Consider the following 24,796-nt stretch of genomic DNA (forward strand, 5'->3'; position numbering starts at 1 on the left):
GCCACGCAAAAACTGCGGCATTTGTACAGCTCCTTATGGGTAGGCCTACTGCAATTAGTGAAGTGCTTTCCTCCGTGGTGAAATGATCAGCACTGCACCACGGAGGAAAGCGGCAGAATGTCACCTGGAGATAAAGAGAGCGGGCCTGCGTTGCGTGCATGGCTTCCTTCTGCAGGTAACGGGGAGACGCGCCTTGGCGGCGGTCTCGTTCAGGATCCGAAAATACATACAATTTAAATATTTTTGCACACTTATTCCACTTATTCCTAGTGTGCCACTGGTTACGGTGCCGCATGCCAATGCTGGCACGCGTGCCAGGGGTTGCCGACCCCTGCAGTATATTCATATGTGTCAGTGATTTCATGTCAATTCTGCAAACATAAACATAAATGATCGTGGTGAAGATGATGATTAAATTAGGAGCAAAAATCGAGAGCCGGGCTGCATTTCCTCCTGTTCGTTTTTTTCGACTAAACAACATTATTTTGTTAAATAACAACATGGTGATGTTTTGTAAATGATTACATGTCTCTTATTTAGCACAGAGTATGATATCCTTGACATATGGATCTTAACAAAGTTCCGCTGTACATCCAGCGTACTGTATCTGACTTTATTTCACATGAGCTCCAGTGTGGAACCCCACTGCACCCCCTGGTGGATCAATGATCCATTGCAGCTGGCTTCATTATAAATTACATTTATCTATCATGGGGGCGGTCTCAAGTCAAGCTGGAGGTTTTCCCTTGAGCGAGGGCAGATCGTTTTCAAATCTGGTTTCCCTCTCACGAGGAAACGCCACGCTACATTCCTGCTGCCAGAGGTTTGGTTTCAGGGCCCACGCGTTATGCCATTACGAGTGGCATAAATAACAATTCATGACGTGGAATCCTTCTTTGATTTATTCTTTACCCCTGAGATCATCAGCAGTATTGTTCCTTAGCAGCTCCTCAGCAGCTCCTCAGCAGCTCCTCTGCAGCTCCTCAACCTCCACAGCAAAGGTCCTCATCGATTCCTCTGTATCAACGTGGGATTCGGGGCAGAATTGTTCCTTCTTCTCTGCCCCCACCCGATAAATGAACTGTTTGGCAAAAAAGTGTTTTATCCTTGTGCTGACTCATTTCAAGCACAGTTCAGGCAGATCCACACCAGATCCTCCTTCTCAGGGTGTTTCTGAGTCCTGTAGCTGAAGTTACGGGCTGCATGAGACCTCTTGTCCCACAGAGAAGGTCCTCTTCATCTTACTGCTTGTTGCGTATCACAGGAATGAAATGACCATCCAGCCAAACTACACATATTTGAAGCTTTGGCTTTGCAGCCAGGTGTTTTTATTTACTTCAAGGAGTGTATGTATGGCTGTGTATGTCTGTTTGCTAAAGAGACATTATCAAAGGACTTTGAAGTTCCAAACAATTCAAAACATCGAGGTCAAGCTGGGTCAAGATCATACATCTGTTTACCTCAAAGACACATGAAACAGCAGAAATGAAAAACAAAACGCAATGAGAGCACACTCACTCCTGTCTCATTCTCACACACAATCACTCACACACATACAAGGTATAAGGAGGTTTAATATGTACGAGTGTGTATGACTTTGGGAATCAGGGAGTGAGAGAAAAAGAGAGAGAGAAAGAAAGAGAGATTTGAGGCGAAAACTGCGACATGCTGTAAACCAAATCTACTGTATATTGTTGTTTCTGTGCACACACACTGTACATCCAGACACACACACACACACACACACACACACACACACACACACACACACACACACACACACACACACACACACACACACACACACACACACACACACACACACACACACACACACACACACACACACACACATTTCTCAGTTGATACCACTCTTCCACATCCATACCAACACACCTACATCATATTAGTTGCATACATGTATTCCAATGGCTGTCAGGGCCCCATTATACAACAGGCAAAGAAACCAAGAAATGACAAGGATGTAATTCAATGGTAAAATGTCACATCTGGTCATATACAGTAAAAAGGACAAATTGAACTATTTTCCTCCAATATAAAACCCTGTCATTACAAAATGCATGATTTTATACCGGTATAGCGGAGAGATCAAAATATGTGGTTATAATGGGAGTGGATGGGACACGAGTGGCTAATGTGTGAGTTTTTTGGGTTTAATCTGATTCTGTGAAAAAACTAATAATCCACCAAAATAAATGTTGTTGCTAATCTTTGACATATATAACTGCCTTTTTGTTTATGTTTTTAATCGAAAACACAAATTCATGTTTTCAAACTGGCAGTTAAAGGGTTAAAATCCTGAACATAATTTAACATTTGGTATTTTTGATCAGGACTGAAGTTGATTGAAAGATTTAACCCCAAAAAGTTAAAAAAATATTAATCTGTTGTCATTTTAGAGCAGTTTTTGGAAGTGGACATTTTTGTCCCGAATGACTAATGTGTGAGTTTTTTGTTTAATCTGATTTTTTTGCAAAAACTAATAATCCACCAAAATAAATGTTGTTGCTAATCTTTGACATATCCAAGACTGTGATATATATATATATAAATTTAAAAAAAGCCGACCTCCCCAACATTTATTATATGGAAAATAACTGCCTTTTTGTGCATGTTTTTCATAGAAAACGCAAATTCATGTTTTCAAACTGACAGTTCAAGAGTTAAAATCCTGAACATAATTTAACATTTAGTATTGTTGATCAGGACTGAAGTTGATTGAAAGATTTAACCCCAAAAAGTTAAAAAAAATATTAATCTGTTGTCATTTTAGAGCAGTTTTTGGAAGTGGACATTTTCTTCCCGAATGACTAATATGTAACTTTTTTGTTCAATCTGATTTTGTGCAAAAACTAATAATGCAAAAAAATCTATTTTGTTGCTAATCTTTTACATATCCAAGACTGTTATAAAAAAAAAGAGCCAGTCCCCAGATATGTATTTTATGGAAAATAACTCATTTTCTCTGTTTTCATCATGAAAAAAAACAGCAGTTTCATGTATTCAAAATGGCATTTAAAGGGTTAAAATCCTGAAAATGATTACATTCTTGGTATTTTCTATTAGGGCGGAAGATGCTTTAAAGATTGAACCCAAAAAAGTTTTGAAAAAAACCTTTTAATATAATATTTTTGTCAAAGTCTTTTGCATTGGACATTTTTGTCTCGAATGACTAATTTGCGTAGTCCAATCGAATGATAGCGGAGGGTTACATTTCTGGGGTTATTTACATTCCAAACAAATACTTTACAAATTTCTCACTTTTGACCTGTGTTGTAGGCTTAGTGAAAATATCAGCAACCATATCAGCTGTAGGGCAATAGTCAATGGTTATCATGTTATCACTCAGTACAGTTCGAACAAAATTATACTTGATATCCACATGTTTACATCGTTGACGACATACTGGGTTCTTGGATAGAGCAATTGCACCCTGGTCATCTTCAAACATTTTCACAGGAGTATATTGACCCTTACGGCCTGTCTACACTACAGGCATCAAAAAATGTTGAAGCTGGGTGTGTCTGAAGCTTGGCGATTTTTTGCAAGCAACGCGACCAACAACCAATCACATGAATCTCCCGCCCCCGACATACAAAGCAATAGCAATGTTAAAACTAAGTAAACTGGATATAAACTCTCCAAACAGGCGAAAAACCTACCAGTTTCACCCACTGTCTCTGCCACCTCCCTCCATGCCTGGTTCCTCCGGTTTGTATCCCGGTAAATAGTTCTGGTCGTAAAGAACCGGGTGATTTGCTACCGTAATATCTCGTTTGGAATATGAGGAAATGAACTGCGGTCTGGCTCTCCCAGTTTGCAGGCGGTTTGATTGGCTGCGCTTGCACTGGCGGGATTTACATAAACGGGATTTGATTGGCTGATGCCAAGCATCGAGCCTCAAAAGTTGATGCCGATAGATGCTCGTGATGCTTGCAAAGCCATGCCATGCTCCCCACAATGCAGTTCGGCGAAGATTAAAAATCTTCTACGTCACCCCATTCAAGTGAATGGGCGAAGCGTTGAGAGGAGTTTTCGATGCCTGTAGTGTAGACGGGCCGTTACGGCCCGTCTACACTACAGGCATCAAAAAATCTTGAAGCTGGGCGTGTCTGAAGCTTGGCGATTTTTTGCGAGCAACGCGACCAACAACCAATCACATGAATCTCCCGCACCTGACATACAAAGCAATAGCAATGTTAAAACGAAGGAAACTGGATATAAACTCTCCAAACAGGCGAAAAACCTACCAGTTTCACCCACTGTCTCTGCCACCTCCCTCCGGTTTGTATCCCGGTAAATAGTTCTGGTCGTAAAGAACCGGGTGATTTGCTACCGTAATATCTCGTTTGGAATATGAGGAAATGAACTGCGGTCTGGCTTTCCCAGCTTGCACGCGGTTTGATTGGCTGCGCTTGCACTGGCGGGATTTGCATAAACGGGATTTGATTGGCTGATGCCAAGCATCGAGCCTCAAAAGTTGAACATTGTTCAACTTTTGATGCCGATAGATGCTTGTGATGCTTGCAAAGCCATGCCATGCTCCCCACAATGCAGTTCGGCGAAGATTAAAAATCTTCTACGTCACCCCATTCAAGTGAATGGGCGAAGCGTTGAAAGCATTTTTCGATGCCTGTAGTGTAGACGGGCCGTTACGGTACGTCTACACTACAGGCATCAAAAAATGCTTTCAACGCTTTTTTTTTTTTTACGACCGGAACTATTTACCGGGATACAAACCGGAGGAACCAGGCATGGAGGGAGGTGGCAGAGACAGTGGGTGAAACTGATAGTTTTTTCGCCTGTTTGGAGAGTTTATATCCAGTTTACTTCGTTTTAACATTGCTATTGCTTTGTATTTCGGGGGCGGGAGATTCATGTGATTGGTTGCTCGCAAAAAATCGCCAAGCTTCAGACAAGCCCAGCTTCAAGATTTTTTCATGCCTGTAGTGTAGACGGGCCGTTACTGTCCATGCTCTATATTAGCTGCACAAGATACAAAGTCTCTTGTGCTGTGGCAGCCAGTATGGCACTGCCTCACATGTCGACAAAGCTACTGTTTGCTGTTTCTTTGATCTCCAAGAAATAACAGGCCCATTGCTCGTTAGACTAAAACAGTACCAGTGGCGGCTGGTGGAAAATATTTTTGGTGGGACTGTTGATGTAGTGAGTAAAAAAAGTTTTGGGGGGAGAAATTACCCCTTAAATTGGGACTTCTGGTGATGTAATGGCCCTATAAAATCGTGGTTCTAGGGCCAGGAACAACCAGGCTGAGTCGGGCTGAGTATGCTAAACTAACTGCGGTCAAGCCAGCCTCCACTCGGGAAAACCTAGTCAAGCCAGCCCTCACGTGATATTGCGGTGCGCGAATATCCTATGCATTACGGTAGAGTAAAAAAAAATCATCCCTCTGTGTTTAGATGAGAATAAAACAAAAACTGTCCAGTGTCAAAGACTCATTTCCCTTCAGGGTGATAGCAGGACATCCCATCTAGTCACTCAGAAAAAATCAGGACATTCTGATGTAGAGTTTCAAAATAAAAGACCTTTGAAATCTCTATTGTATGAGCTATCATCCCTGTTTTTAGATGAGAATAAAACAAAAACTGTCCAGTATCATAGATCCATCTCACTCCAGGGTGATAGCAGGACACCCCATCTAGTCACTCAGAAAAAATCAGGACATTATGATGTACAGTTTCAAAATAAAAGACCTTTGAAGTCTCATATATGAGCTATCATCCCTGTTTTTGGATGAGAATAAAACAAAGACTGTCCAGTATCATAGATCCATCTCACTCCAGGGTGATAGCAGGACACCCCATGTCGTCACTCAGAAAAAATCAGGAAATTCTGATGTAGAGTTTCAAAATAAAAGACCTTTGAAGTCTCATATATGAGCTATCATCCCTGTCCCCAAAGGTCTTTTATTTTGAAACTGTACATAAGAATGTCCTGATTTTTTCTGAGTGACTAGATGGGATGTCCTGCTATCACCCTGAAGTGAAATGAGTCTGTGATACTGGACAGTTTTTGTTTTATTCTCATCTAAACACAGAGGGAGGATTTTTTTTTACTCTACCGTAATGCATAGGATATTCGCGCACCACAATATCACGTGAGGGCTGGCTTGACCGGAGTCTAAACAAGAGCGAGAATCGCTGTCAAGGGGGCTACAACTACAACAAGAGGAACATATTTGACTGTGATTTAATTGTAATACACGTTTCAAAATGATGCCGAAGTAACAACATACCGATACCGGATAGTAAAAACCATGAATTAAGGCTTTGACAAGTCTGCAGACAGACGGCAGGCGAAAAACCTTTTAAAATGCGTGTTTTCTAATGGAGATTTGGCTAACCAAAGTTGTAAATGCTCCGACCGTCCACACTCAAAACAACGGCCTATACAGACATAAATAAACCAGCGACTGTATTCGCCATGACACAGACAGTATGTGGTTTGTACTTGTTTAACTTTTGTCTAGTTTCTGAACGGATATGAAGAGCTGTAAGCTCTGAGTGCTAAGAGCTAACGGCTGTGTTGTTTTACTGGGTAGCTCATTGAAGATGACGTCACGGCTCCGCCTACACTGCGTTACTATAGATACTACCCCAGTTCCTCACGAGTCTAAAAAACAACTCACGTCAACGCACGTAAGCAACGTGGGCGCCAACGTGAGCGCTCTCGTGACCAAAATATTTGACGGCGCTGATTGGCTGAAATTATGTTTCGGCGGCACAGTTTACTATTGAGACTTTTGCAACGTGCTGGTTGCTGCTGTTTGGCTCGGGGGCAGCGCCCCGTAATGATAAACTAATGCCAAGGGCAAGGCCAGGCAGGAAACATGTGACTTATCAGTAACTTTAGACATCGTAACACAATTTTAAACAAGATTTTATTGTAGATTATACATTTTACTGATACCAATTGTATGATATTTATATAAAAAGCTGCTGTGTCGTTTATTGCACCTCAAACATTTAAACAAATCCAGCATTACGAGTTTCTGTACTTCCTCTAAGAAGAAAGGACAGTAACAGAAGTTCTCTGTGGCTTCAGGCTTGATCGCCGTTCAAATGACAGCGTTGGTTTCCCCAAAAGTGGGCGGGTATGATATCCGAAAACGCGATATGATATCCGAAAATATTTTAAAAAATAAAATAAAATACTTTATTCCGAGTGTTCTTGCTTTTCTCTTTGGAAATATTACACATCTGCCGTAGTTCTTTATTTATAGAGCCCTGATGAGAATACTTCTGGACAAAAAGGAAAACTGCCGCCAAAACTGAATTTTTGACGTGGATCATAAATATATCAATAATTAAACAACATCTTACATTTCTTTTCACAAAATACGTCTCCTTGCAGTATCAATAGTAATTCGGCTGACTTTTATATTTGATCCAATTGATAGATAGGTTATTACACCATAACGGTGCACAGCTGATAGAAAAGGACTTGTAGTTTTTAAAGATATTACTGATTTTCTTTGAATATAAGAATGTAAATACTGAGTTGAGAGAAGAGTCAGGGGATTTGGGTGATGGAAGACACATCTATGGAATCACAATTTCAATAGCTTACTATTAAATGACGGATATACCTTTCTGTCTGTGATGTTTTACAAATCAGATATTAATGTGAAGAAGTAAAACATGAGAAATAGTATAGCAATATCCTGTAAAATTATGTAAAAACATGAATAAAACTACACATCTTCAGATGTTATACATACATAAGTGTCCTACACTAATAATACAAAGTTATTATTAGTATGCTGTGTGTACCTTGTGTGCACCGCCTAGTGGTTAAAGCACGTTATTGAATTATTGTTTTTATGTGTTATATTTGATGAAAAAAATATTAAGAGTACATACTTTCATAGGGGGAAAGTAGAAGGTCAATTATAGAAATATAGAATATAAAAAATCAAGAAGATACTGTAAGTGATCTCTACAATAATACAGTTTAGTGCAGGATGTACAAAGATATTAATAGGAGGAGGTGCAAAACAGACAAACGAATTAACCTTTATTAACACATTAAAGAATACTTTAGGTTAAGGCCTTCTTTCAAATAAGAAAAAAGCTTTGGGGGTATCTATCTACAGATAAATATTAAGCCTGACAAAGTACTTAACGTCTAATATATTGATTTCCTGCAATGTTAAATATGTTGAAGCACTTATTTTAACTGATATTATACACATTAATTATACTCTTATGTATGTAGATAGTATAAGAAATGTGCAGAAATTGAGAGTTTAATGGTGGAGGTATACACATATTGGTAGATGTCTTGTAATGCACTGTTGAGGAACCTGTGACCCAAGTTTTTCATTCATTGCATAACTACACCATAGTTGTGTATATGATATGTCAATAAACCTTAGAAAAATCTTGACATCTTGAAAGGGATGTGCAAAATAGCAATTATATACAGTTTTTAATTAACTATTAGTCGAGAATAACGAGTAATTAATATACTTTATAGAGATCTGCAGATAAATGTTTAGTCTTCTCAAGCACCAACTATCAAATATCTCTCCTGATTGTTTGCACTTGACAATCACCTTCCCTGAATTTTACTCAGGTGTAATTAAAGTCTGATTTAAGGGTTGTTTATATTTCACATCATTAATCAGAATCTGCAAAGTAACAAAAATAAATGTAGTGGATTAAAAATACCAGGTTAACCTCTGAATTGTAGTGGAGTAGAATTGCAAAGTAACAATGAGCTGTCATGTGCAGGGCCGCCTTAATGCACGGGCTGACTTGGGCTGAAGCCCAGGGGCCTACGGAGATCGGGGGCCTATCTAGACCCTCCAGAAAAACGCGATTCTGCGATCGCAGAATTTCCCGCATAATCAGCAAAATGCCGCAGATTTTTAAAAGTCCGCATATTTATCAAAAGGCCGCATAATCCCCGCATTTTTCCACACAAAGTTGAGAAAAAAAAAAAAAAAGTTAACTCGTATTGACGAGTAGTGATGATGACGCAACGTCATCAGCCCGCGCATCACAGAAGGCAAACACCGTCGTGTGAAGGTGTGGAATTCACACACCAAGATGAACAAATCGAATCCATCACATTTACCCGCGAACATTTCAGCTAAAGACCGGGCAAAGCAGTACCCCAATGTCTTGCACGAAAGTGGGGGGAAACTGTCCTGTACCTCGTGCAACTGTGTGTTGGAGCATAAAAGGAAATCGACTGTGAATACCCACTTCGATTCGCTCAAACATTCAAAAATGGTTTCTGCTGCGGACAAGAAAGCCAAGCAACTCACGCTCACAGAGGCTTCAACCTCCAAAACCCTTTCGAGGGTTGCAAGAAACGAGGTGAGTAGCCTACAATATTGAAGCTGGTCAGATAACGAACGAGTAAATGAAAACAGAATGAGGAGGAGGTAGGTGTGTGTGTGTGTGTGTGTGTGTGTGTGTGTGTGTGTGTGTGTGTGTGTGTGTGTGTGTGTGTGTGTGTGTGTGTGTGTGTGTGTGTGTGTGTGTGTGTGTGTGTGTGTGTGTGTGTGTCTTTCTGTGATGTAGCTTGCTTCTGGTATGCTTGTTTATCATAGCAACTCTTTAAAAGTGCTCTCTTTCATTCAGTAGTAGCCTAGTAACAGGGTGCGGGAGAATAATCACCTTTTTTCCGCTTCCCGCATATTTCACATCTGTTCGCATATTTCGCAACTTTCCGCATATTTTGCAACTTTCCGCATATTACGCAACTTCCCGCAATTTTCCCGCATAAAATCACGTACAAATCCCGCATTTTTATCGCATAATCAAGGATTTTAGCCTGCATAATCAAGGATTTTAGCCCGCATAATCAATGATTTTAGCCCGCATAATTAAGGATTTTGGCCCGCGTTTTTCTGGAGGGTCTACCTATCATGAGCCAATAAAAACAATAATAATAATTCAAATTCCAAAATATATTTTTTTTTTATTTCGGATGTTTTATTTTTATTTTAAATAAACAAAGTCTTGGCTTTCAGAATATGAAACTTTTATTTCCAAAATCACACGATAAATACATTTTTGAAGCTTGAAAAGGGAAGAAGAAAGCTCTCGCTCGCCACTCTGCTGTTCTGCTGTTCCCCTCCCTCCGGCTGAAATGATGAATGTAAGGCATATAGTAATCATAGATAACATGGCAGGGTCCGTTACAGTTTGTTTTCATCTGGTTTCAATTAAACAAAGTCTTGGCTTTCAGAATATTAAACTTGTTTCGGCAAATTCAGATGATAAATACAACTTTGAAGCTTGTAATGGAGTAACTTGACGTCACAGGCACAGCAGGCATAACAACAGCTGGTGTTTCTCGTGAGCGTTTTCCCCGGGAAACTAACACAATACACAGAAACGCAAAAATACACAAACACACACACGTATACACACACACTTGTGAGCTTCCCCCAGACCAGTAATCCAATAGAAAATATCTTCCCTCCATAGTATTTTGATCATTTGCTCCGCGCATCAATCAGATCGATGGATTCCAGAGATTTTTCTCAAAAATGATGACTCCGAAACAGTCAATGCGCACCACTTAACAGCCAATCAGAATGAGAATATGTTTCACATGTGACTTATTCAAATTGCGAGTGATTGAGTGACAGATGAAGGTTGTTTAGGAGAAAATGTCGGAGAAGAAAAAGTTTGAGAGTGGAGCTCGGAAAAGGAAATTGTTGAGGGAAAGTTAGTTTCGAGACAAGCAGCTATTACAACAAATGCCGAAGCTTACAGGTTATTTTACACCTGTAGGCCAGGATGAGGAGGAAGGACAGATTAGTTCTCTACCGAGCGGCAGCGGTGCCGGCCGCGGGGCCTCTGAGCCAAGTAGGCCGTCTGGTTCTGATAGCGATGGAATAGCGGGAGAGGAAAAACAGACAGGAGGGACATTATCTGTTGGAGGAGATGGAGAGGACGACGAGGACTTGCTACGTGAGGGAGCCAACGGCAACCGGACAATGAGGGAGGCCCGATACGTCACTCATCTGGAGGAGAGAACCAGGCGCGCGAAGAGCAGAGTGGAGAAGTGCGATCACAGAGCCTGCCGAGGCTATAAATAATTTTGATTTGTTGTTTAAATAGGGGGCCTACAGGCCCCAGGGCCTGATGACAGGTTAAGACGGGCTTGGTCATGTGGGTATATATTAATGCTGCCCATTATGGATACAAGCGATTTTCACCCATTTAATTACAAGTTTTAAATTTGTACACACCAATGTTTTTCCTATCGCCTAAACCTCCAGCTTCTAATTTTGGGAAAAACGAAAACGTCTTTTAAAACTAGAATTCCCAGTAGAGACGTGCCATAGAGAACATGTTGCGAAACACAATAGCCAGCATGTGTAGTTCTGGGGGGGCGTTCGAGTCCAGTTTTTAGTCTGCCGTGGTTTCGTTCCATTTCAAAGAGTTTGACGCTCGGCGTAACCTTGGCGCACTGCCACTCCAACATCCAATCCCAGAGCTTGAAGATTAGGGTTTGTCAACGGGACTGTAGTCCGAAACGATAGCTGGGGATTATGGGTAGTGTAGTGTCTTCGGCCATCCTAAACTGAATCTTTTTTCGGATATCATATCGCATTAACAACACCACATCTGGCGTCACAGAGATCTTCTGTTACTGTCCTTTCTTCTTAGAGGAAGTACAGAAACACGTAACTCTGGATGCGTTTGAATGTTTGAGGTGCAATAAACGACACAGCAGCTTTTTGGCATGTTAAAACTATTATTTTCTGCCTCGCTCATAAGAGTAACAGCTGGCGAAATTACAGCCTCGCCTACTGATTTCAAATGTGTGCTCTAAAATGATATTTATAAAAGACTATTATCATTATTATAAGCAAGACAATAAATGGCAAAGGTATGTAGAAAATAAACGTATTTAAGATACGTTCAAAAGAAACGTAAAGTGGGAGAAAATATGTTTCTAGAAGATATATAGAAAATAAACGTATTTGAGATACGTTCATAACGAACGTAACGTGGGGGAAAATACGTTTCTAGCTAAACGTAATTGAGAATGCAGTTTAGTTCTGTGGGAACGTAATTTTTAGGAGACAGGGTTGCCCTGTTATACTCCGTCTGTCATTTTGGTCTGTTGCCCAATCCGCATCACAGTATGCAACAAGTTTCAGTTTTTCATCTTGTTGTTTAAAACATAGCTCCTGATTAATTGTGCCCTTTAAGTACCTCAATACATGTTTAGCAGTTAACCAGTGTTGTTCTTTTTGTATGGAGTCAGATTTGGGTCAATATTCTAGCGCGCAAAACAAGCTACTCACGAGCGGGAAATGTGCTTTTACACGCGAATGAAATGACCCTCGCGTGCAGATTAAACCCCCGCGAGCAGAGACAGCCCCCCCTTTAAGACACTAAAAGAACATATTCCAATTTTTTATTTGTTTTCGCGGGTGGAATTATACCGGCTCTCGTTTCAGTACACATAACAATGGAACCATAGCAACGGAACTGACAGGCAACGGAACTGACAGGCAACCCTCTAAATCAGAATCCGATTGGCTGTGACTGCATCCACTCAGAGTGTCCGATTCAGAAACGTGACTCTTACACTCTTTGCGTCACGAACAAAGATGGTGAATGAGAATACATCTATAAAACGATAAGCAATGCGCCAGAATCAAGGTGAGACTATCCGCATCCTTTAAAACTCTACGCACATTCGTTTCACCGAAATAAGTAAACGACTGTATTTGAGTGAGTTAAGGCATTAGTTTGCTTCATTAAAGGGTGTTAATGAATAAGTGTTCTCCAGTGCCTTTTGTCCGCTTTAAGGCATTATTAAGGTAGGGTTAATGTTGCACCAGATTGATGCTTTTAACTTCAATATTTAAAAAAAAAATCTTCCCGGAGGAGCATGCCCCCCCCCAACAACTCCTGGGCTAAGCCCCGGATCTCCTACAATCCTAAATCCGCCACTGAGCTTCACCATCATCATCAAAGTTTTGTTTCTGTTAACATGGGGTGGACCTTGGCTTACAGTCATTCATACCAAACTTTCCCAGTATTTTTGGAATGAATTTCTTTTGACCCATCTTTATTTCTCCTTTTTCCTGAGTAAAGTCAATGCATAGGAAATGTTTAAGTTTCCCAAGATCCTTCATTTTGAATTTTGTGCTCAACATTTCTTTCACAGTATTAATTGAGTGAATATCATTAGCTGCGATAACTAAGTCATCCACCCAAATAATCAGAATGATCCTCTCATTTTCTATTCCTTTACTGTAGACACAGTGATCAGCTGGGTTTTGTGCAAAACCGTTCTCACAGAGATGATCATGCAACATTTTCTTCCAGTTTCTTCCAGATTGTTTTAACCCATACAGTGATTTATTCAGCTTGCAGACTAGCTTTGCATCTGTGTCTGACTTGACCTCAAAACCTTCAGGTTGCTGCACATACAGCTCACAATCAATTTGAGCGTGTAATACGCAGTTTTAACATCCATCTGATGTAGGTGTAAGTCATGTTGAGCTGCCAGTTGCATCAAGCTTCTTACTGATGTCATGTTTGCAGTCGGGGAAAATGTCTCCTTATAGTCTATTCCTGCCACTTGACTATATCCCTTTGCAACATATCTGGCTTTATATATCTCAGTCTTTTCTGTGTTTTCTTTGATTGTATAGACCCATCTACCCCCCACTGCATTTTTGCCCTCTGGTAGTGTGGTCAATGTGAATGTGTCATTTTCCTCCTGCATAGCATCAGTCCAGAGTGTTGACTCTGCTGAATTCATGGCTTCTTTAAAGGTGTTTGGTACATTACACATTAGTCTGTAGCAGTAGTCAATACTTACATACTTCTGGTCGTCACACTGTACTTTACATTTGTAGTCCTCTAAATACTGAGGTCTCTTCCTTTCTCTTTGGTATAGCTTCTGCTTTGACCTTCTGCTCCCTTTCCTGTCTGAGTGTTAGTTTCATCTGTCTCAGTTCCAGCCTCCTGTGTCTCTTTTGGACACGAGTCAGTCCCCTGGGTTTCTGGCTTGGTAGATACAAACCTTTTCTCATAAAAATCGTCATCACTTGCCTCAAAATCAGTCTGTGTATGTCGCTCGACTATACTTTTTGTGACAAACTTCACTTACCTGTGTTTTCGAACACTACCTTTGTCTGGGTTGTAGACTAGGTATGCTGGGCTGTTTTTATCATACCCTACAAAAATACCCTTCTCACACCTCAAGTCTAACTTTTTCTTTTCCTGCTTGTATGCATAGCATACAGATCCAAATACATTCATTTTCGAAAGATTAGGCTTACGTCCTGTCAGCATATAATAAGGCGTCTGTCCTACACGTCCGTTGTAACATCTGTTACGTATTACAGCTGCAGTCATGATGGCATATGTCCATAGCTTCTTTGGTAAATTGCTCTCAAGAAGCATGCATCTTACCATTTCAAAAAGTGTTCTCCAGTTTCTCTCAGCTTTCCCATTTTGATGGGGTGAGTAAGGTGCTGAAGTTTAATGTCGTATTGCATGCTGTATAAGGAGCGATTGAAAGTTTGTCCTGTTGAATTCTGTACCGTTATCAGACCTTATATATTTGATTTTACCGTAAGGTGCGACATTAGCAATGAATTTCTCTGTGGCTTTGAAAGTATCACTTTTAGCTTTTAGGAAATACACAATTACTGCCCCTGAAAAGTCATCTGTAAAAGCCAATGTGTATCTGAATCCCTCTTTAGCCTCTGGCTCAATGGGACCTGCTAAATCAGTGTGCACAAGATTGAGCGCTACTTTAGCTCTTGCATCTGGTTGTCTGTTCCTACTCTGAGCAACTTTACCTCAAGTACACACTTCACAGTTAAGGTTAGATTTATGAATCCCACCCTTAATTTTCATCCCCTCAGTGACTTTTTCCAGTTGTGACACATCATCATAGTTAAAGTATTTTGTGCCATGTTTGAATGTCATAACATCCATAACATGCATCGTCCTCAGCTTCACAGTCCACAGTGTTTAAGAAATGAAGTCTATTATATTCCTTGATGTCAAATATTTTACCTTTCTGGTGAATCAGCTGGTTACAACCCTGACGAAAGTTCAGCCAACGGAGCCAACGGAGCCAACGGAGCCAACGGAGCCAACGGAGCGTTAATGATGCCATGATCTTAGGGCAGGAATACCGTGAACATAGTTTAACGTGACAGAGGAATAAATACACACATACACCGTCGGCTTTGCTTCAACCGGAAGTGACACGTTTTATTGCGCATGTCCCTTTTATCACGGGAATACAGGAAGTGATTAGTATAAGAGTATTAAATAAACAAATTCATATATTACACTTCACCATTCAACAAAAACATTAGTAGTTTTACCAAAATAACTTGATTTAATTGTATTTAAAATAACATTATCAAAGAAATAAATCCTTCGAATCTGCCTGTTCAGTTTCTGTTGGAATGTGAAGGGTTAAATGCCGTTTCTGCGAGTTATGTGAAGACGGGAGGGCTTGTTGGTCCCTCTGTATAGTCACAGAGGGCCCGCTATAGTAACTCAATGAGAGAGTAATGTCAAATGACAGTACAATTGACCAATCATATCTTCCCTCTAAATGGGCGGGCTTTATTTTCGCGGACTTTATGACAAGTTCCGCCCGCTGTGAGGTCTATGCAAGTGGTGCAGTGACGCGTCCTTAAACCCGGAAGTAAGCTGCGCTCGGGTTCCCTCGACAGAAAGCAATGGGATTTCTCCATAGGATTTTGGAAAATAGCTTGAAATAAGGTCTGTGGAACGAACTTGTTTGATAAATGCACGTTTTTTTCAGCCGGATAATATCCACATGTCTACCCTACTTTTATAATTTTGGAATCATAAATCTAATCGATAGATTTATGATTGATAGATTTATGATTGGCATAAGTTCGTTCATGATGGCTCATTTCAGTGATAGTGATGACATCGCTGCGAAATTATTAACCGAGTCATTTTCAAGATTGAGTTACAATGATAAAGTGGAGTGGCAAAGGATCAGCTGAATAACCCGCCATCAAGTGCTTCATCCAAAAGGACAGGAGGATGGACTTTGTGTTTGAGTGAGGGGCAGAGGGCCTAGGTATAAAAGTCACGGCTCGCCACTGCCTTATATACACACTTAGCTGATAAGGCTGATTATGATTCCAAAACCAGGTGAAAATGTGATCATTTGAATAGAATAAAACAGGCTCAAACAACAGCTGGACTTCATGCTTATAAACATTCACAAACCGTTCAAGTTGCAGAATACATCAATGTTCTACCAAAATGTCAACACTTCATCATTTTATCCTTTAAGAAAATTGTGTAAAAACATCTAATTGGCATGTTATTTCTTAGCTATGGCCTAAAATGTTTTTTTTTTTTTTACATTGCCCTTGACCTTTGACCATTAAATCGTATTCAGTTCATCCTGGAGTCTAATCGGGGGGTTTATGCCAAATTTGAAGACATTTCCCTCAAGGCGTTCCGAGAATAGGACAGATTGAAAGGTCACGGTGACCCTAAACAAAACAAAACAAAAAAACCTTCCAGATGGTTTGGGGATGTGTTCACAAGAAGAGGACAGACGTAAACCAGTAAATCAAAGGATATCTGGTTATGTCAGGTGTTTCTACATCTACTTCTCTCATCATCAATGACACTCCGCTGTGTTGCTCATTCATTGCGGGGGAAGATCCTGTTGTTACCAGTGGGATCGATATCCTTCATATTTATGGGGAGAGGAATAAACGTTTGTTTCTGCAGCTTTGATTTAGACTTGTGGAGAATTAATAGGCAAGTGATGACTTTCAGTCATTAACGCCTCATGATGATTAAGATGTCTAATGAGAATAGCAATACAGATGGCGAAAGGCCAGAGGGCCCGGGGGCTTCTTTGTGGTATGAGGTTTGTTTTCGTTTGTCAGATTGAGTGTTTGGAAGCAGTGTCAGTCTGGTCACTGAGCCGTGAAACTGCTGCTTCCTTCTCCTCAGAGGTGAGCACACACACTCCCCAAAGACTTCCCAGACAGTATAATCTCAGCCGCAAAGCCACACTCAATACCATGGATCAGACAGCAGCTACACGATACAGTTGAGTTCTTTACACTGTAAATGCTAAAGCTAAAGATCATGTCCAAATGCCGTACATTTCACTTTTTTTGGCTTAATCTTAAAACATCTCACCGCTCGTTCTTCCCCTCCAACCCAGAATGTGATAAGCACGTATTGGAGATGTAAAGATGATCTGATACTTGATGAATCTAAACTTCAGCTGCTTCTTCTTTTTCATACCCTAGAAAGCTTTACAAGTCATATATTTATTTATTTTTTATCCATGTCCCAGTCCATGTAAACATTTATAAAAAAAAGCTAATACTCTTAAAAGACTTAAAATTGTCAAAACTCAAGCAATTGTGTTTATCAAGAATGATACAGTAGTGGTATGAATGTGGCTTTCTGTCAAACACCTTGTTAGCTCTCTTGTACAGCTGTTCTATGGGTTTCAGGTTTGTGGCACAAGCAAACAACCAGTTTGTCAAACAGTATTCAATGTGGGATAGAATCATAGAGTGGAGGTATGACTTTGCAGCATTGACAGTTAAGAAAGGTCTAATTTGTTTAAAATGTTGCAAGTTGAATTTAATGGTATTGGATACTTTCGTAATATGTTTCTTAAAAGTCAAGTTCGAATCCAGTATGACTCCAAGATACTTGAAGTGGGAGACTATTTTTGCTCCGTTTAAAAACATGTTGGATCCTTTGATTTTGACTCGTCGTTTACTGAACATCATGCATACTGTTTTTTTTAACATTTAAATGTAAGCAAATGTTGTTCAGCCAGTGTTGAACCTTGTCCAAAGCATTAGAGAGACAGGATGAGATAATTTCAGTGTTTTTCCCGTGTACAAAGATGACCACATCATCGGCATATATTTGCACATTCAACTCAGGATATACATTAGGCAAGTTATTCATGTACAGAGAAAACAGCATGCGCCCCCGCCAAAAAGGAGCACCGGAAAAAAACACGCATTTGCGCACCAACATAGAGAGAGAGAGAGAGAGAGAGAGAGAGAGAGAGAGAGAGAGAGAGAGAGAGAGAGAGAGAGAGAGAGAGAGAGAGAGAGATTTGCGAGTTGCATAACAACTGGTAAGTTAGCAGGGTTTCCCACACACAGACTTTACTTGGGCGGGCCGCCCAGGTATATTAACGGCCGCCCAAGTATAATTCGCGAGCCAATTCGTTTTGTTTTTTTTAATCCGTCCGCGAGCACGATGGCATCTGCGATCCCTCGCTCTACCCCTCACTGTCGCGTGAAGGGTCTGCTTTATGCGCGCCGCACAGTAACGGCCCGTCTACACTACAGGCATCAAAAAATCTTGAAGCTGGGCGTGTCTGAAGCTTAGCGATTTTTTGCGAGCAACGCGACCAACATCCAATCACATGAATCTCCCGCCCCCGACATACAAAGCAATAGCAATGTTAAAACGAAGTAAACTGGATATAAACTCTCCAAACAGGCGAAAAACCTACCAGTTTCACCCACTGTCTCTGCCACCTCCCTCCATGCCTGGTTCCTCCGATTTGTGTCCCGGTAAATAGTTCTGGTCGTAAAGAACCGGGTGATTTGCTACCGTAATATCTCGTTTGGAATATGAGGAAATGAACTGCGGTCTGGCTCTCCCAGCTTGCACGCGGTTTGATTGGCTGCGCTTGCACTGGCGGGATTTGCATAAACGGGATTTGATTGGCTGATGCCAAGCATCGAGCCTCAAAAGTTGAGGCCGATAGATGCTCGTGATGCTTGCAAAGCCATGCCATGCTCCCCACAATGCAGTTCGGCGAAGATTAAAAATCTTCTACGTCACCCCATTCAAGTGAATGGGCGAAGCGTTGAAAGCATTTTTTGATGCCTGTAGTGTAGACGGGCCGTAACCTTTTTGCGAGGCTCCGGCGAACAGTTAATGAGCATGCTCACTAGCGCATACAAAGAATTAAACTATTGCAAAATGGCAAAGTCTCTTCATCCTATTCAAGTCAACAAACTGATGAGAGACAGTTAAAAGCCTAGATGACCTGTACACAAGGTAAACAGTTACTCCTGCACCGCTGTACCAACACATTGATCAAGCCACCATTTTAAGAAGGAAAAAAATGTAAATGAACAAAATGAACATAGATATCGACAACTCCTCTATTAAGTAAAAAGCCACATACATATTTAAAATAAGTGCTACCAAGACAAAACCTGGCCAGGCTAATCATTGACATAATTTTCCATTTGATACCATCCATACTAGCAGCAGGTTAGGGTATACTTTTCATTTGTATCTACTCTTAAAAATAGCTTTTCAGAAAGAGAAGGCCTTTTATTCAGCAGCTGCTTCTCGTGACTTTCTCTTTTGGCATAACTGTAGTCTGTGTTTACAACGAGCAGTGGAGGAAGACCATGGCTATGGTCGAATAGTCAAAACAAACAGGACCCATGGTTCTCCAAACCACTATTCCTCAACCTCAGTGAAAATGTCATGGGGTTAAGGAAAGGCATGAAGGGAAATTCATCAGGACTAGGTAACAGACGGCCGCAGTGCTAAGAAAATCTGACTGCACTCCCACTGTGCGATGTGATAATGATGCAGCAGAGGGTATCACTGATCTGCTGCTGTGAGCAAACTACAGTTTCTGTACAGCGGACTGCTATAAGCGCATACTCTGCCCCTGAGCTCTTATCGGGTTCATCTGGGCTTTATAAACGTAGATAACAGTGAAAATATAACTTCTTTACCAAGGCTGGAATTAAAATAAAAAAAGGAAAGAGAAAGGAGATGGTTTCTCTCGCTCACCATCACCGCCCTGTCCACTCCTATTAATCAACATTAATCCCAATTACTATGAATGTATGAAAATATTTTAATACATACAACTTTATGCAATACATGGATAACTTGGGCCCACACAGCTACTACTGTGCAACATGTTGAGTCTCAATACTAGGGATGCACCGATGTCACATTTTTCAGCCAATAATGATGGTGATGTTTAGAGTCACAATTTTGCCGATGCCGATTGCCGATGTTATTCTGTTTATAATTGTAGGATAGTGCAGACTAGGGAAGCCTATCCCTTTAAGAGAGAGAGGAGGGGGGGGGGGGGGGGGGGTGGCATGTGCATGTATGTGCATGTGTGGAGTGAGTGAGTTAGAGTTTTTTTTTTTTACCTGCGATGCCACTTCTGCTGCAACACTACATCTCCCCACTGAGGGACTGATATAGGAATACTGATTCTAGTTCTGATGAATGAAAGTTCAAAATATATCAGCACTCTCGCAAGTTATGGCATTTGATGTAACCTGTCCTCAGCAAGAGGACACATCGCAAATGCCCTATATAATGGTTTATAAATGCATAAATAGAAATATCAAATGAAAGTAATGGTTGAATTACATACTACACCATACAAAAAGTTAACTTTAAATTATATTTTCCATAAAAAACTGCATCTCAATGTTGCATCCTCAGTTTCTGTTAACTGTCAGAATGTTCTTTAATCCAGGTCACTTACATCTGAATTCAAAACTGCAACAGGGAGGTGGGGGGGCCAACGTACTCAGTGTGTTCACTCTTAATCACACATCCACATGTTGAGGCTGCAGCCCCGTCTGTTCCTCCGGAGCAGCTGCAGGTTAATTGCCTTGCTCAAGGGCATCTCAACGGCTGTAATGCTCAGTTATTTCACTCCACTGCCCAGATGTATCCGGCAGGTCCAGGACTGACCTTTCACTCTCAACTGAAGGAGAGGTAATAATGAGGGTCTTTTAGGGGAAGAGAGGAAGTCGGTAATAACGCTGTTTCTGTGTAACTCAGTCAAAAATACTTTTAAATGGCAAACACGCCACCCTCACACATTCATGACAACAGCTCTCTAATGATCAGAGAGGCATCAGTCCTCTGACAACATGTCCACATATTAAAATGAGAGGCTCCACATCACGTTGCACCATCATGTGACGCAGAGCTGCCCACTGGGGCCGGTTGGATCAACAATGTTACAGGGACGTAAACAATAAAGCCGGCTCTTAAATGTGCTTTGTTAAAGCTTCGTGCAGCGGGCCGAGACGATCGATGCTCAGATGAGTTGATCTAGATGAGAGGAAAGATGGCCAATAGGAGACGAGCGTCAGCACGGCACAAAAGTCAATGCCAATCTTTCTTCTGCTACTGCATCGACCCAAACTCAGTCTGCTCATCTCTCAGCTTCTCTTATAGCCAGCTATTCATTCATTCACACACACACACACACACACACACACACACACACACACACACACACACACACACACACACACACACACACACACACACACACACACACACACACACACACACACACACACACACACACACACACACACACACACACACACACACACACACACACACACACACACACACCAGTGGTGGTATTCAGAGAATACCCTGGAACACTCAGATAAACAAAAAATCGATTTAATTATATAAATAAAATGTATATCAAATGAATAAATGAGAATCGTATCTGTGTTGTTGATCTGTAATATTACAGTGTTACGTTGATTTGTTTGTCCTTCTCGGACCATGCACAACGCATTTCAGTGGTTTTGTGTTAGAAAAGAAAGCAAACAATCAGATATTGTTCTGGGTTTCTGGATAGAATATCATTCAACCAAGGTATTCTACATCCTTGATAGAATGCCCTGGCCGTTGCACTGAATGAGAGTGTACGTTTGGACTGAAAGTTTGATCAACCAATCATATATTGATTTGTAGCGAATGGACGTATCCTTTCAGAGTTTCCCTCGGTTCCAGGGTACTCTAGAAGGCCCGCTAGTTAACTGGCTCGAGACAGATGGGCGGTGTGTGTGTGTCTACAGAAGGTCCAGTTGTGATAGACACGGTTCGCCACACACACACACACACACACACACACACACACACACACACACACACACACACACACACACACACGGCCTTGACAGTGATCTTCAGTTCAGTGGCCTTTGAAGCAGTTTGTGTGTGTGTTGGTTTTCAATCCTTTAGATTTTTTATTGAAGTATTTTTTACTTGTTCAGTTTGTGATTTTTGGTCCGATTACATTACATTACATGTCACTTGTTAGACGCTTTTATCCAAAGCGACTTACATACTCAATACTGAGGGCAATCCCCACAGGAGCAATTTGGGTGAAGTGTCTCACGGACACAACGGCATAATGACTGCAGTTGGGTTTGAACCTGTGACCCCCTGGTCCGAACACCAACGCTCAACCCAACGCACCACACGCCTCCAGATGAACCAAACCATCCAAGTGATTCAGAATGGTTTTCACTATTTTCTAAATGTTTTATCAGCCAGTATTGACTGATTGAACAGAAGGATATTGACTCCACAATAATAAGGTTATATGCAGTCTTACATAATATGGTTAGTTTATGATATGATAAAGTTTATGATAATTATCACTGAATATCTGTCAGACTAATTAAGGAGTCACAGAGGGATGTGCTAAATTAGAATGAGTGTTTTTACTCAATGTAATGTGTCTAAGATCAGATCAAGCATATGATACATGAGATTAGAACACAATGTTAAAATGACGCTTGGAGATGGTTTGATCTCATTTGACTGAAATATCAGCAGTACAGAAATGTGCTGGAGGTCAGGTTCATTTCCTTAAACACATACTGGCATATGTATAGGGCTCACAATAACTGATAACACATTTAAGGAATCCTTATCAACAATATGTCTTCATACTTTGTAATTCAAAAAACGAAATAGGTTCTTCATTTGATGTAAGAATAAAGTGAATAGCTGGTACTGTTGGTGGGGAAATGCAGCTTGAGTTCAGGATGAGTTTTGTTTTTTACCATTTTCTGAAATGTTCCAACCAAAGGATCAACTGTAGGAAACTGAATGCAACTGCAATGGAAACAGTTTTGAGAATAACAGTTCAATAATAACTGTCTCTTTTTCTTCTGCATTAGTTTTTCCAACAGAGAGGTTTGACTTTATGCTGAATTAAAGCAAACTCTATACATGATGATGACGATGATGATGATGATGATGATGATGAAGAAAGCCCATATTTTTCGAAATACATCACATTTCCTCTGAACATTACTATGATCAGAGGAAAATGCGTTGTCGTTGTCACTGACAGCTAATCACACTGCAAAACTGAAACGTTGACTTTAAATAAATGTATTATGTCTACAGATTTCACATAACTGTATTAGGTTAGTTGAAATAAATTAAATCCAAAATATTAGGTTCAACTGAATATTATTGCTTTCAACTAACCTAATCAAATTCAATAGTACAGATTTGTTAACATTATACATATAATTTAAGTCAACGTTTCAGTTTTTCAGTACAGTTGTCAATGCTTTTGTCATCAGTTCATATGTTAAGTATTTTTAAAAACGATGTAAGTCTAAACTCCGAAACCTGAGGTTCTGAATCTAGTAGCAGATTGTCAGGAAACCTTCCCCCTTGGGATTCTCCAAAGATCCTCCTCATAACTCTGAATAAACTTGACTATGAATCTGTCAGAGCACAGAAAGGTTCATAAAAAAATGTTGCCAGGCCAAGTTGCTGAGTGTTTCCCGGCTCTGACAGACTCGGCATAGAGCAGCAGCTGGACACGGTTCTCTCTCACATTGTGCACAAAGGCTTGGATAATATAAAACGGTCCCGTTACTCACCAATACTCCTGAAACTCTCCGACAAAGTTCTCCTCAACTTTTTCATTTTCCCGATCTTCTGCGGGGCCTGTGAGGCTGGCATCAGGTCGCACATTGTCCGGAGGTTGTGGCTCGGGGTCCGGGGCTCGGGGTCCAGGGTTTGGGGTCCGGGGCTCGGGGTCCGGGGTTCGGGGGTTGGAGCGCCCTGCGGGATTCAGCCAGCTGCGGCGCGCTGGCAAACAGGAAACGGAGCCTGAACAGCTCTCACTCCTCTCATCAACTATAGTAACAACAAATGCCTTCTTGGGATTTTCTCAAGAATGCAACTACATCTCCAAGGAGGCGATAGCAGTGAGGCATCCAAAGTGGAGACCGTGCTTAATGCGCTGCGCCAATCTGCTGCGTCTTTCTATCTTTTGGGTTAGTATCCTGTAAATGACATCTAGCTCTCTCTCTCTCTCTTTCTTCTCTCAGCGTCCCAGGCGCTCCCTGCTCCGCCGCAATCTAGATGTCATTTTTGGGATTCTCTCTCTCTGGTTTCGACCCCAGAACCCGCCCTTGACGCGTGGATTGGAGGAGTCCGGTGGAGCAGCGCGCCCCCATTGGTCCTGCAGACTGTCTGTCAGAGAGCAGGCCCCGCCCTGTAATGTGTTGCAGGAGGAGGAATATTTCCAGGGGAAGTAGAGTGAGAGACTGCTGCCCTCTGCGAGACCTGCGGAGGGTGCAGGCTTCTGTTTTATTTTCTATTTTGAAATGTTATTATTTTATGTTTGTTTATTTTCGAATCTTTTTATTTTCTCAAATGATGTGCAATGCCTTGTTTTAACATGCTGCTGATCCCAATTTAGAATCAATCAAGTACATCTCATTTTGTATTTTCTTATCTTAACACCAGCTCCACATTCCTTATTCCAAATGGATGGATGGATGGAGAGAGAGAGAGAGAGTGATATATAGATAGATAGATAGATAGAATCGAGGTACATTACTTATTAAAACACACACACCTGTATAGATAATTTCTTTAATTAATTTTGTTTATTCCACTCACTG

General features: G+C 40.9%; 1 protein-coding gene across 2 annotated transcripts in view; it reads right to left on the reverse strand.

Moving 5' to 3' along the window:
• Positions 1-24,249, reverse strand: part of cdk14 (cyclin dependent kinase 14) — a 312,730-nt gene extending 288,481 nt beyond the window's left edge. The window contains exon 1 of one of the 2 annotated variants that reach the window (XM_079640605.1): positions 23,765-24,248. In XM_079640605.1, the coding sequence (XP_079496731.1) occupies positions 23,765-23,858 (94 nt within the window). In that variant the 5' untranslated portion in view covers positions 23,859-24,248. Of the gene's footprint in view, positions 1-23,764 lie in introns of both variants that reach the window. The other variant, XM_079640606.1, reaches the window with a different exon arrangement.
• Positions 24,250-24,796: the final 547 nt, after the last annotated feature.

Source organism: Notothenia rossii, assembly GCF_949606895.1.
Source record: "Notothenia rossii genome assembly, chromosome: 7".
NCBI lineage: Eukaryota > Metazoa > Chordata > Actinopteri > Perciformes > Nototheniidae > Notothenia > Notothenia rossii.